The sequence below is a fragment of the Octopus sinensis genome, linkage group LG3 (genome assembly GCF_006345805.1).
Source record: "Octopus sinensis linkage group LG3, ASM634580v1, whole genome shotgun sequence".
Lineage (NCBI taxonomy): Eukaryota > Metazoa > Mollusca > Cephalopoda > Octopoda > Octopodidae > Octopus > Octopus sinensis.
The window spans coordinates 130,241,974-130,256,877 of NC_042999.1; the positions used below are offsets into that span (position 1 = coordinate 130,241,974).

General features: G+C 34.6%; 1 protein-coding gene across 5 annotated transcripts in view; it reads left to right on the plus strand.

Moving 5' to 3' along the window:
• The window catches only part of LOC115209833 (CRAL-TRIO domain-containing protein C3H8.02), a 166,408-nt gene that overhangs the window by 83,515 nt on the left and 67,989 nt on the right, over positions 1-14,904 (plus strand). For all 5 annotated transcript variants that reach the window (XM_029778396.2, XM_036501328.1, XM_029778397.2 and 2 more), the window contains one exon: positions 13,121-13,218. In XM_029778396.2, the coding sequence (XP_029634256.1) occupies positions 13,121-13,218 (98 nt within the window). The remainder of the gene's footprint in view (positions 1-13,120; positions 13,219-14,904) is intronic.

Consider the following 14,904-nt stretch of genomic DNA (forward strand, 5'->3'; position numbering starts at 1 on the left):
GAAATAAGTCTTGTTCCCTCATATCACAGTTTACCTTACTCAAAATGTATGGACATACAGGAGAATGTAGTAGTAGATGATATTCAAAACAGACGCATGGAAAACCTTTGATCATAAATTTCATCAATCAAGACTGATATGAGCTAAAAAACAAAATATCCACTGATTTTCTCGGTGAACTACTGTACTAAGCATCTATTACACACACTTACGTACGCACACAAATACAAACGGCACACATGCACATTCGTGTATACATCTGCACACACGCAGCTTTAATTAATTGTATATGAGTGGAAAGTCATCTCTGAAGATTAAAGCGTATTAAGCTATAATCTTTGACATTCTGCATTCATTTCTCAATGAGTTGACAGCAATTTATCCTTCAGGGATGGTTAAACTAAATACCAGTAAAGTACTGAACTTCATTCACTCAACCATACTCCTCTTTATCAAATGAATTATTTGTGCAAATGTTAGATTTAGCTTATTTCTTTGGTTATACACTTCGATTATTACTTCTTGAAATCAATAACTCTAATCTATTGACGTTTAAAGTTAGTTCAATTCTGAATTTTATTTATCCAGGACAGTTTTTAACTGAATGCTTTTCTCTGTCGTTGGTTCACATTTCAGCAAGAAATTTGAATAAACCTGTTGATCTTAGGCACTAAACATTTTTCCTCTTGATTTTCCGAAGACGATTTTATGTTCAATTGGATTAGTATTCCAATTGTGTATGTTATTTTTGATGTAACCTCAGAAACTGCAAACTATATTATCTCAATAGAAAAATATTTTATCTGATATTTTAGAAAGTGTCTGTTGTTTCAGAGATTGTATGAAATTTTGGAGAATATTTGATGAAACCAAATTTAAATATTTTTGTAAGGCATATAATATTGTAATGTCGAAAAGAAAACATCAATAGAACGAATAGACCAAGTGTAGAACAACAAAGAATGAACAGGAGAAATATGCTGGTTGATTGGATAATGTGATTAAATCACGATAACAATGCAGTGTTTTTCAACCGCCATCTATGACTGCGATTACTGAAAGATAACTAGATTTATAAATCGTACCTATAATAGACTTTGAATATTAAAACAATAACAGAAGAATTTTGAAAATTAATTGTATCTCAGATTCAAGCATATAAATGAAGAGTATAGCAATTGAAAATATTGTATTAAATGTTTTGAATAGAAAATATATTAAATGCTTTAAACTAATATACCTGGGTTTTTTTCTAAACTGACAAAAAGCGTGATTGTTGAAAAAAATATTCGGTCCACTCAAAATGTGAAGATGAGCAAACAGTTACTGAAGAATCTTAATCCATGGAAAAGTTAATTCAATTTTGATTTATGATTTATTACGGTTGGCTTTTGATCCATATTAAATGTAAACCATGAAACACATTATTCCAGTTCACACGGAATCATTCTTGTGTACTAGTAAAGGAAGGATCTAAGCTAGCTTCTGAGGGAGATCTATGTATCATCTTATTAATTATAATATTTTTTCAATGATAAGCATGCCATAAATTAACAGTAATAACAACATCAGGAAAATCTAAAAGCAAGGAAACATTTAAAAAAGCCCAGAATATAGTCAAATACATATCAGCGCAGAATACAAATTTAAGAGATGGTTATGTCAAAATATGTAAACGCTGCCACATTCTTACCTTCAATATGTGGTATAAGCATGAAGGTTGTCTGAAAAGAAAGTAATGCTGATCCTTTGTATAGAAAGATACGAGAAAAAGATCACTTCAAACTAGTTTGACCTTCACTTTATGTGAGTGATTAACAAGATATAAATACATTTCAGAATTAACTGATAACCGTAGCTGATATTTGAAAGCAAGTGATATTTTGAGAATCAAAGACGTTTTTCTGTCATAAATATACGATATCTTGATGGCTTTATTGTACATTCATAATTTGGTTTTTGACAGTTTCTGCGATAAAAGATTCAGAGTAAGAATATTTTAACTTGTAGCTGGAATTTAGGGTATTAAATGGTAAAAAGAAATCTTCCAAACTTTGCTTTCAAAATATCTGTAATTACAAACAATATCGATTTCTTACTCAGGCACAAGGCCACATATTCTAAAGGATGGAAACAGTTTATTGTATCGGTTTCAATACTTCAATAGTATATTTTTTAAAACATATTCTAAAAATGAGTAGAAAGTCAAGAAATTGGCAGAATTCGAATTTAGGATCGAAACGGAAGCTAAATATCCCCAATGTATTTTTCCAAATGCTTTACCAAATGTGTTAACCACCAACCATTAACTACAAATAATCTTACCATTATAACAGTTGTGATTGATGCTAAAATGATAGCTTAATCACAAACACGTATGTCTGCATGACTTAACACGTTTCAGAAAAATATTGAATTCGGATGATTTAATCTTTCCACCTGTCGTACTAGAGGGAGTCAATAACTGCCTCTCAGTAGTAACTTTAAATTACAGATCAAAACTTGAACTATTATCTCATTTCTTCTCCCACCACACAAGTGGTTTATGCATCACCACAAAGCGCACGCACGCACATACACACATACTGTGTGTGTGTATGTGTGTGTATACATACATACACACATTGTGTGTGTGTGTGTTCTTTTTATATAACAAATGTTTTGAAATTGATTCAGTTTTGATACGATGAGTTGAGAAACTGAGAAACTATACAATCAAATTATTAAAGAAAAAAAGACAACGTTATATTGAGCACATGTTTCCCCCTTTCAAGCTGCTTAAGTTATAAATCAGCCATTCAAATGAACGAACATACTCAGCCAGTAGCGATAACCCAGAACTTCCTGATTGATTTCTTTCTTTAAGAGCAGAGCCACACATTTATAGAGAAGAGAAACTAAATTGTGTGGCATCCTTGCATTTCCGATAGGCATTGACAACATATTCAAAATGAAATTATTTTCATCCAAAAATTGAAACCTTTTCAGATAGATAATTCTCTGCGAGTTTAACCATTTCTCTGAGGCTTATTAGATTGATTTCTTTTTGTAGTTGCTTTAAATTATCACTGTTCTTGACTGTACTTATATCGATCCTGATGTGTTATGATTGCACATATGATCATACGTATCTGAATATCGCAAAGCCTCTTATCTATAAATCTATCGAGTTTGCTATCTTTAGCTTTGCTTACACATTAGATTTTAGTAAAACATTTCAAAATATAAAAATGTAACAACAGAGAACTTGAAAACGGATGTAAAACATGCTTAGGTAATTTCGTTGAAAGAGCACAAGAGATGTATTAAGCGAAAGAAAATATAGACTGTATGCTATGAGAGAAAGTAGATTCTCCTCTGGCAACGTCCTGTCATCTGTGCAGCGTTGTGTTCATCACTAAAACACTTAGCACTCGCTGCCCTTGTATTTTGATATCTTGTATTGCTAGACTCAGTTTCTATGAACACGTTCCATTGAAGCAAGCTTCTAGTTTTGATTACTAGCTGCGTATGACAGACTGAAGTGTTGCACGGCAGCTGAGTCAAAATGATTTTAGTCATCCACCATAAAATTAATGTATTACAGTTAGTGAAACATTAGGCTTGACGTTGTTATCAAGATCTGGATTTCACAAACCATTTGACTTTTCAGCCGAAGATATAAACAATTAGTAATTACATCAGCTTGTTGGAAATTGTCAGTAAATTAGAGTCGAGCAATTTTAAATATCCCTTAAGTGCAATAGTTCATATGTTCATATGTTCATATAGTATTACACGTTTCTCTTCCATTGTCGATCTGGAGCAGTTTAATCTATTTTGCTTGGTTAGTAACTACTGATTCTTACCTTGTACGATTTACCTAACGACTGACAAAATACTATAAGTTTAACCTATTTTTTAGTTGTTTGTTCCAAATGCGTTTTATATTTTAATATCGCTTTAGAATTTCAATAACTCGTACATATTTGACCTATATTCAGACTTAGGGAATTGTATATTTTAGAGCTTCAACAGCTGTCTAGATTGTAATCGCTTCATAACAAAAATCCAAATCGTCGTGACAATCTATTATTGTGTTTTGGTAACAGTTGCAGTTGTAGTAATAGTGGTGAGGGTGACCTTAAACAATAACAACCATGACAATAGTTACCATGGCAACGATCCTACTGATAAGAGCAATAACAAGAGCATTGAAAAAAATGCTAATAACTAAATTGACACCAACAACAATACGGTAAATAACATTTTAATACAATATCCATTTCTCTTTTAGGCCAAGGGCAACTGTTGTTGATTCAAGTACCAATATATATTATTTTGACGAATTTTAAATATTTTAATACATACATGTTTGTGGTAGAGAAGAAAGAAGTTTTTTTTTTAATACGCTCATTTTTCATACCTACTTGAATATACTATTGTGCATCTGCTTAGTGATCCTCTCATCTCTACTTGAAGTGTAGTATTCTTTGCTGAGGACGTCTAATAACACCGAAACATGTTCGATGTTGTTTTCCGTACTTGAAATATTTTAATGTTAGCCATTGCGCTAATGTATTTTCCTCTCTGTACAAGTTTTTCTAATTAGATTGTTGCTCACTGTATTAAATAAATATGTTGACACTAAATTATGAAACATATAGTCCTATGAACTTTCATCACCTACAGGAATATTTTTTCAAACATTAGGATAATGCCTAGGTTTATGTGTAAAGGATACGTTTTATTGTCTGTGGACAAAAGACGAACGGTAAACTTGAAAGCAGCTGGATATTCTCACAAAACATAGTGGAACGAAATTAACGATGTAAACCGTTTCTTCCACTCTATTATACTTCATCGAATTTAAAACGACTCTTAAAACTGACACAACGTCACATATTTTTTAGTGGCGAAAAATAAAAAAAAAATTAAAGTTAGCTTCGGTGGAATTTGAACTCAGAATGTAAAGCGTCGTAAACTAAGACATTTGAAACAGTTTGAGAGGCCGATTTTTCTTCCAAGCATCCAAACAATAACAATATTAAAACAATACCGACACTATTGAAACAGTAGATGGAGTAAAGTTCCCACATTTGAGTATCCAAATATAAGGCACTCCACTAATTGACTCATGCTAACCTATAGCCCACAGACGTGCTGTTTACTATTAGTTGCCTTTTCTGGGATCTTTTCCTTTTGAACAGCAGACAATTTCTAGTTAACTAAACACTTTAAAACTTCATATACTGGTAGAATGTATCAAAATAAAACATTTTTTTCTCTTGGCTTTCTTTAGAAAATTGTAATTTGTTTGTTTAACGTAGTTTAATTTTTCGAATTTTAACCAATCCTATGCTCTCTTTTGAGCTAAAATCATTTGCTGCGTCTAAAACTGAGACAACATCCTGTAACTAACCCTAAACCCCCCCCTAACCCTAAATTTTTTTTTCTTAATTGTTAAATCAATTTGTTACGAGTGTAAGAAAAACTAAAACAATGGAATTAAATTAATTTAACAATTAAGAAAAAAGTTAGGGTTAGGGGGGAGGTTTAGGGTTAGTTACAGGATGTTGTCTCAGTTTTAAACGCAGCAAATGATTTTAGTTGAATGGAGGTAATCGATTGGTTAAAATTGCGAAATGCTCGGATTTTCAGATGAAATATCTTACAAACTATAGAATTTTCTCAATAAAACCAAGAGAAAATGATGTTTTATAAACACATTCTACCGGTATACGAAGTTTAAAAGTGTTTAGTTAACTAGAAATTGTGTTGACATCTGCCGTTCAAAAGGAAAGGTCCCTTTTCTGTCTTATGAATTTATCCTCTTATCCATATAAACATGACTTTACTTCAATCGTCGACTTGCACCAGTTAGAGGAGCGATAACGGCGTCAATCGCGCCAGTTTCGGAGACCGCGTAAAATCTATGGGCATAAAATTAAAATCCAAATGTAGATTATCGATCTTCTACTATCTTTTCACGGCTTGATCAGCTTAATATAGCAGAATTAATCGCAGAAAGGAAATTTGGGCGAATCGTGTCTGATATCACAGGCTAAAACAGGAAAGGAGTTAGATATTTGATGGTATTATGCTCTTAGATAAGAGCAGCATTCAAGCATAGAAAGCAAACTAGGACAACTAACGGGTTAAGAGTAGCAGGTTAGATACATAACAAAACATGACAGCAGAGAATACATGAACTGCGTATGGCAGTATAAAATTTATATTTACTACTGTATATTCATGTTTGCATATATGTGGATGTATATTTTTATACATAGGTATATACATACATTATATGTCGTGTGTGTGTATTCATATATTCTATATATTTAAGCGCGTGCACACATTTGGATGTATATCAGGGTGTACTTACATTATGTGTGTGTGTGTGTGTGTGTGTGTGCATAAGAGATAATGGTGTCACTGAGACCCAAAGGTGTCAGGTAATGCTGAATAAGTGCTATAGACAGAACATAGTTAAGTTCCAGATTCGGTAATTTTGCGAATAAAGGGTTCAACGTTGGTTCTGTCAGCGTATGTATATAAGAATTTTTTGCGTAATTAGAAAACCAAGGCTGTGTAGATAGAGCATTTATAGATAGGTCTTCTATCTATAAATCTATAAATGCTCTAATATCTACACATCCTTGGTTTTTTATCTTATTACGCAAAAAATTCTTATATATATATATGTGTATATTTGAGAAAAATTAGTAGAGATAGCTTTTAGGGAGCGGTAATTTTTATTTTTGTAATACTGTTATTACAGTGAGTAAATAATGTTTGCTCGCTGTAAACATTATAATCAAAATTTAAAAAATTATCTCCCCAAAAAGCCATCTCTACTCATTTTTTCAAATATATAATACTGTGTCAAGAACGTTCTTTTTTCTTCTTTTTCTACTACTATTACACACACACACACACACCACACACACACACACACACACACACATGTCTCTTCTCTCTCACTCCACACCTCCTGATCACATCCTCCCTCATCTTCTCACTGTATTCATTTAGCCTTCCCGATCCGTTCTCTCAGTGATTCCAGGAGACGGGTCTCCTGCTATGCTGCACATACTGCCAGCCTCCCGTAACTTACGGGCAGTCGAACTAGATATTAACAGACAAACGGACAGGATTACCGTTGCATTGTGCCATATATAGGACAATGAAAATTGCCTCCACTTTTGATAACATTTTCGTAAATAAAACAGTATATATCTTAAAACATACACCAAAATAGCAAAGTCTTAAAATTATAACAAATTTTACACATTATTTAAATACTAAAGGGAGCTGGGTATTTATAAACAAACTTCATTTCGTGTGTACAGCAATACTAAGGGAAAATGCATTGAAACGTAAAAATGTTTCAACTTATATCCTGTTAAACACAAGGCATTTCTTAAAATAGTTTTCGCTATCAGTTTGTGTCGGTTGCCGTCGAGACGTCAGGTGTTCTAGGACCCCGCATAACCGATTTCCTCCAAAATAGGGATAGCGACCGCCCGTCGGAGAACTGAGCCCCGCGCGTTGGAGTGGTTACTGCAGCGAGTGTTGCTGGCCATTCTCCGCGACAACGCCACCGCGGTAATTACCGCGGGGCGCTGCTGAGCACCTCTCTTGTTCTGGGATATGTGACCCATCGCCCCGCGCCGCTGTTTTCCGCTGCTTCGCCCACATTTTTCTCCATTTTATTCTTTTCTTTTTTCATCTTTTACAGTGTATGTTGGTAAATAAAGTGTTTTTTTATGTAAATAAAAAAATAAGTTTCCAGTTAATTTCTAGTCTCTAGAACGCTAAAGATCTGAAGCTATTGTTAATTATTACATCAACTCAGAATTGTGCTTTTCGACAATTTATGAAATGCAGGCAGTTCATGGAGTACGTCCACGCACGCACACACACGCACATGCGCTCGCACGCACATACCCGCGCACACGCACAACAACTAGCTCCAACTTGCGTATCATTAGCATGTCTTGCAAACAACTTGCACATGCAAGTGCTATCAGTCAAGAACTCCGCATACCGGAAGCCAGCAAGTGTATGGGGGTCATCAGGAGAGAATGCGCGCCGTTTCGGGGCCTACCTTTCGGCGGCATCAATGCGCACCGGCCCCCCTCACTGATATGAGGCCCCGCTTGCTAGATCAACTGGTTATCAAATAAAGCTCAATATTCTTCTAGCCATCGCTCATCATCTCTTTTATATTAAAATAAAGAACAAAAAACGAAGAATGAATTTAATGCAACTTTAATATCGTCACAACTGTCTACATCACTGCGTGTCTAACCATATTGCATGTGAATGGTTCAGTTTGAATGATTACACAATGTGTGGTTGAATATGCTGGAGTTGCACTTCATCGACTAGCATTAAGTGTGCTTATATGTGTATACGTATATATGCATGTGCGCACCAGCATGCGCAAGCAGTATGTTGTAACAAATATCATTTCATTCATACGACGAATCCCAAAGGTCACGATATGATAATATACTCAAGATCGCTATTTTCCCAAACTAAGCATAAAGAACGAACAGCGAAATAGGAAAGATCTTTAATAAAAATAAACAAAAAGACATCATGAATGCATATAAGAATTACAGAGAAAGTTGATTGAACGTTAGACTTGGGGACACAGGTTATGAAAATTTTAAACGGAAATTCTCGAACTATAAGAGACTATAGAAAAACTAGTGCGTAACACATCTTTACATTTCTTCTTACCTATTGACTATGTACAGATGTTGCTCTCAATTCTAATAAGACAATGCTTCTACAGGAAAGCCAGCCTAGCCTTAGTGAGAAGCTGTGAGGATTGAAATGGGGGCGGACAAAATTGCTATGTCTAAAAAAAGATTTAAGATGGATAAACTTTTAACTTCTCCATCACCAAGTCAACGAAAGAACGATATGGATAAAAACTCTGTTCTGTCATTAACAAAAGGGGCGGTTGGCAAATATTTTCAGTTGTACATTTAATGTGTGCTAGTATTTGTTTGAGAACTAATGGTATAATGTGTAGCAGTATACGAAAGCTTTACAGTCTTTACAAAGGGAAAATATTATTACCAACTGAAGGACACAAATTTCTTAACTTCTCACAGTCCACTCTCTGATCAAATTATACTTTAACCTTTAAAAGAAAATATGATTAAAACATAAATAGCTGAACTCGAATTACTTTATTCATTTCTCAAGACTCTTAGTAATAAGAATTTAATAAAATTTGATACCAAGTTGTAGCACATATTCATGAGTGAAAATGATAAGAGAAATATAACCACAACCACACATTTAACCCTTTGACTGCGTAATTAAGTTTCCTGTTATTTCCTGTAATGGTGTTCATTATCCACCAAAAAATAGAATTGATATTTTCTGCTTCTGCAATAGTTTTTCATCGTCTCATGCATGTACAGCTTTTTTTTTTCAGAAAGATATATTTGAAATATGAGAAAAAACTTCAGGAAAAATCTGTCAAATTGTTTTCTGTCCCTACTTTACACAACATAAGTTGTTTTCAAAGCACTGGGGCAAAAGCGTTTTCCGCAGTTAACGTTGTTGAAATTTTGAGCGGATTTATCTGCTTTCCACGTTGAAAGTTTTAAGAATATTAAAGGCGGTGAATTAGCAGAATTGTTAGTGTCGAGCAAAATGCCTTCCGACTCTATATTTCTGGATTCAAATCTCGAGGAGGTTTATTTTCTTCCTTTAATCTCACCAAAGCCTATAACATAGGGAATCAGTTAATCCCCTCCTCTCAAACTTTTGGCCCAGTATTTCAATCAGAAACCATTACTAAGACAAGCTCCGCAGAATTATTACAAATTTGGAAAAAGAAAATCCCCTAAAACTTAGCAGTATTTCTTTCGGCTCTTAGCGTTCTGGGTTCAAATTCCACTGAGATCAGTTTTACTTTTCAGCCTTTCGAGATCAGTAAAATACCTGTGAAATGCTAGAGTCATGGCATCGACTAAGCCCCTCCTTTTGAGCCTTGAGCAAAAGAACATTACTGTTATTGTTATTGTTGTTATTAGTATTGTTGTTCATCATCACTATCACTGGCACAGTTATAAAAAAATGTTTATCTTGGAATCAAACGTGAGATATTTTAAAACTCAGCCGTTTATTTTCTTTTCATCCTTTTTATTATTTTTTTCCCACTGTTCCAATCCATCATACTATTTTTTTCTGTATTTCTTCCTGTTCGTCTTTCCCTGCCTCCGACTGTTCATTACAAGCAAAAATTCTCTAACATTTAGTTTGGCTAGTAAGTTGGAGTCTTATAGTGCGATAGATAATTATCTTTTAATGTTTCAGAAGAGAAAACAACATTATTCAACACATAAATACAGCATTTATTGATTGTTGCCATGGCAACAACAAAATACAGCTTCTCTTCTTTTACAGCCTGCAACTTATATTTAGTGAAATTCGGTAGTTAGAATGAGTGACTACTACAAAACAACTCGTAATAAAGTCAGCAAAACCAGCCAACTTACTCATAAATATCCCTTAAAATGGAATTATTCTGTCTGCTTTCTAATCCGTTATTTCCATCTTGGATTTTTTTTTAACTCCATTTTCTAAGGTAGCTTGCTATGGATGATATAAATAGGGGAAAATATTAAATTTGTTTTGACTCTTTTAACTTGTGTTAATAATCCTTCTAATGTCAGGCCTGACATTTTGGGGGAAGGGACTAGTTGATTATATTGACCCCAGTATTTCACTGGTACTTAATTCATCCGAAGGATGAAAGGCAAAGTCGACCTCGATGTTGTTGATGGTGGTGATGTTTAGCCCCAGATTAGCTCTCATAAAGGACGATTCTCTTGTCTCACCCCACCTAGGTAGTCTGTATAGGATTTATATTATTCACTGAGGCCTTCCATTTTTTAAATAAATAGTAGGGCTGCAATTCTAGCAGGTGACCATTGGTCATGATAACATGGGCATAGCTTTCGTTATTTGTGGATGTATTATATTTAGTGGTAGTGGTGGTAGCAGCTGCGGCCTTAATGTTGGTATGGGCAGTATAGGTGTTAAACGCGTTGCTTCTATTGTATACAGTGGTCGTTTTTAACGATGGGAGCAGCTTAGCAATTATATGTATTCTGGTGGAGAGATTTAGCAGGGACATCGAAGCAGTAGGAAAGAGAAGAGCGTATGAATACTGAAACACTGTAATGTAGAGAACTTCATGAAGAACATCAGTTAATACAGCATAATATGCCAGAAAATAGGGTGATTTGCTTTTAATGGTTAATCAAAACAGTTCTTAAAATGCATTTTAGCTTCCGTTTCGGTAAATAGCCGGAAACAAAATTTATTCTAGAGGATTTCAAATACTGTTAATGTCGTTTACTTTTTTATATAGCATTTTTAATTTCAGCAGCTTATGAACGCTCGCCCTGTGAATATAGTTATACGCATATTATAAAAATGTTTTTAATCATTTCCAAACCAAAACTCTTTGTTCCTCTCCGCCGCATCTCGTATCTATAGCATATTATGGCATCAATTCTATAATTTTATATATAGGTCATATTTAATGATTTTCTTTAACAACTTGAGAATGGATGAATGTCATTGTTGTTTAGTCCCAGGTCAATCTTGATAAAGCGGATCTAAGATCAAATGCTTTCCAGTAGGAATTAGATTATCTAAAATAGTCATCCCACTTTTAACGATGACGAGATGAGATTTGAGGAAGATTTGGTTACTACTTCTAGCATATCGATCGACCACGCAGTTTCTCCCGTTGGATCAGGAAGAATAATGACAATGAAAATAATAACGATGACTATTCTTGCCTTGTTTCATGCATCGGGCATTGTTTGAGGAAGCCACGCGACTTTAATAGATTTTTCACTGATATATCTGCAAAGTCGCATGCTGTCATGTCTTTCATTCAATTCACGGCTGTATTTAGCAATGAACTTGACTGCTGTTTTACCGACTCCGAAAGGTAGAAAGGCCTAGTTTTCTCGATGGGGTTTCAGCTGAGGCAATTGCTTGACAGACGTAATTAGATATATGTTGCTGTATCTCGAGCAGCATTTTGAAACCGATAATAGGATGTCTTTAGTAGTAGTTGTGGAAATATTGACAACCACTGGTTTGCTTTCGTTGTAAACATCGAACCTAATCGAGTTGTTACAGCTTCTGTTCCTCAACAGAGGAACTGACGTGACAAAATTTGCGGATCAGTAAGGTCTCGGTACATCAAATTGTATCACTTGAGCCAATGACGGAACCCATAAAAGGTCGCTCGACCTGCTGTAAATAGTAACCAAATCTCCCTCGTAACGGATTCTACCGTTTTCTTTTTAAGAATAGAAGTGTATATTCTGCAATGTGGTCTTAGATACATGTCTGAGATAAAAGATGGCACGGTCACAACTGGAATACCTTTGATAATGTCTACTCGATCAAACTTGATCTGCAGGTAAACAGCAAAGATATCCTTCTTTTCACTGCAGATATATTTATCACTAAATTGGTCTTTGTAAAGACCAAAGACATTAATTTCGCAGAAAGTACCTTAATTTTTTGCAACCGAACCCTCTATGGCCACTAAACAGATACTCAAAATCTATCAGTTTTACAAAATAATTTGTAATATGTTGGGATGGGTATTATTCTTGACTCTGAATTAGTTGTTATCATTGTTGTTGATTTTCGTATTCTTGTTATTCTTATTGTGTCATGCAGTAGGTATTCAGTTTTACTCATATACAAATAACTTGAGTCTATACGACTCGGGCCTCAAGTCTAATTAGAAGCATCATTATTATCCCCACAATCATTAGCGGCAGCAGCAGCATTATTGTTATCATTATTATCATCATTGTTATCAAGATTATTGTTTGTGTCCCCATCATATGTTATCAATGGCCAATTTTGCGGCCTAGTATCAAATTTATAGATCATAATTGCTGTTGCAGCTTTTTTCTCACGAATAATTCTGATTAAGGCCAGCCTGAAATTTTCATTTCTTTCACTGATGAATTTAAGTAATTTATACCTAATAATAAACTTGTTCTTTTTATTTAGCCTAATTTCACTCAAGCTTCTAATTAATTTTTCATTTTCCTTTCTTCTTTAGATGTGTGACAAAGAGAAACTAATTGGTGAACTACGATCCCGCCTCTCGTCTGTCGGGAGGCTGGAAAATGAGGAGGATTTCTTTATTTCCACGGAAAAGTAAGTTATTTTGTGTCGTTTCTCGGAAAACTGCTGCATTTTTTCATATAGTGTTATTCTTGACTTATACCGTTTTCACCTTTCTGGCACCAACACCACTATTGGCTACTACCAAATATTGTTTTCAGCACTATTACTGCTGCCATTTCTATGAATAGAATGTATGTACATGCACTATTGCAGAAGTCAGCTGACATGTGAATATGAATATTTTGGCTACTCTTGTGGAAAAAGGGGAGCGTGTATGGTGAACATTTACAGTACTTAGGGCAAATCAATGATAATCAGTAAATATTTATATTACTAGTTTCAAATACCAAATCGGAAAAGCATAAAGCGGAACAGAGACGGAGAAAATTCCGATTGAATAAATAACCAGAAGAGACAATTTAATAAGAATGTGTGTGTGTTATTTTCTCTTCAGTTGATAGTTTCTCACTGTTTGAAGGTGATTAATCTATTTTTAAGAGTTTTCATTTTACTATCTACAAATATTTATTTCTAATTTAAATTTCAGTTTTTATTGGCGAAAAGTATAGCTATTTATTTGAGACGGGCTATCGTAAATCAGAGACCTTTTTGTTTACAAATCTATAATGGCCTGTATGTGTATGTATGCATGAATGTATGCCTGCAAATACTTACATCTATTCGTTTTATGACCTATATTATTACACTTGGGTTTCTCAGTTTATCACCTTTTCAGGCGACAGATGTTCAAATTTCTTTCTGCCATATTAAACATTTTTGTATGAACAAGAAATCATAAGCAGAAATTCATGACTAACGACTCAAAGTATGAGCCAAATAAATAATTTTTTCTAGAACATGTATTCAGTACCTTTTCTTCCGTTTATTAATAAACAACTTACTCTTTACTCTTTTACGCTTTTACTTGTTTCAGTCATTTGACTGCGGCCATGCTGGATCACCGCCTTTAGTCGAGCAAATCCACCCCGGGACTTATTCTTTGTAAGCCCAGTACTTATTCTATCGGTCTCTTTTGCCGAACCGCTAAATGACGGGGACGTAAACACACCAGCATCGGTTGTCAAGTAATGCTAGGGGGACAAACACAGACACACAAACATATACACACATACATATACACATATATACATATATACGACAGGCTTCTTTCAGTTTCCGTCTATCAAATCCACTCACAAGGCATTGGTCGGCCCGGGGCTATAGCAGAAGATACTTGCCCAAGATGCCACGCAGTGGAACTGAACCCGGAACCATGTGGTTGGTAAGCAAGCTACTTACCACACAGCCACACCTGCGCCTCTTTTTCTCCTTGGTTCCTTTCTCTCTCTCTCTGGCTTCTCTGTAATCACTCCCTACTCAAAATGCATCATTGCTACATCCTGTTTTCCTTTTGTATATTCTTGACCGTTCAGTCAGTTGGCTTTTCCTCCTTATCGTCCCTTCCTATGTTTTTATGTAATTTTCCGTTTGTATCCCTTTTTTAAACATGCCAACGCGTCGTATCTCTTTTTTTTACATTTATTGGATAAAGAGTATTGTTGGAAAGTTTCGAAAATGCTGTGATAATCCAGTTGAAACCTATGTATTTGCGCTGAATATCATAGCAATTTTGAATGTTCCGATGGTATTGTTCAATCCAGTGATCTTAACTATTAGTTTTCCGTTGTTTTTTTTAAGAAGCGATGTATTAGATTT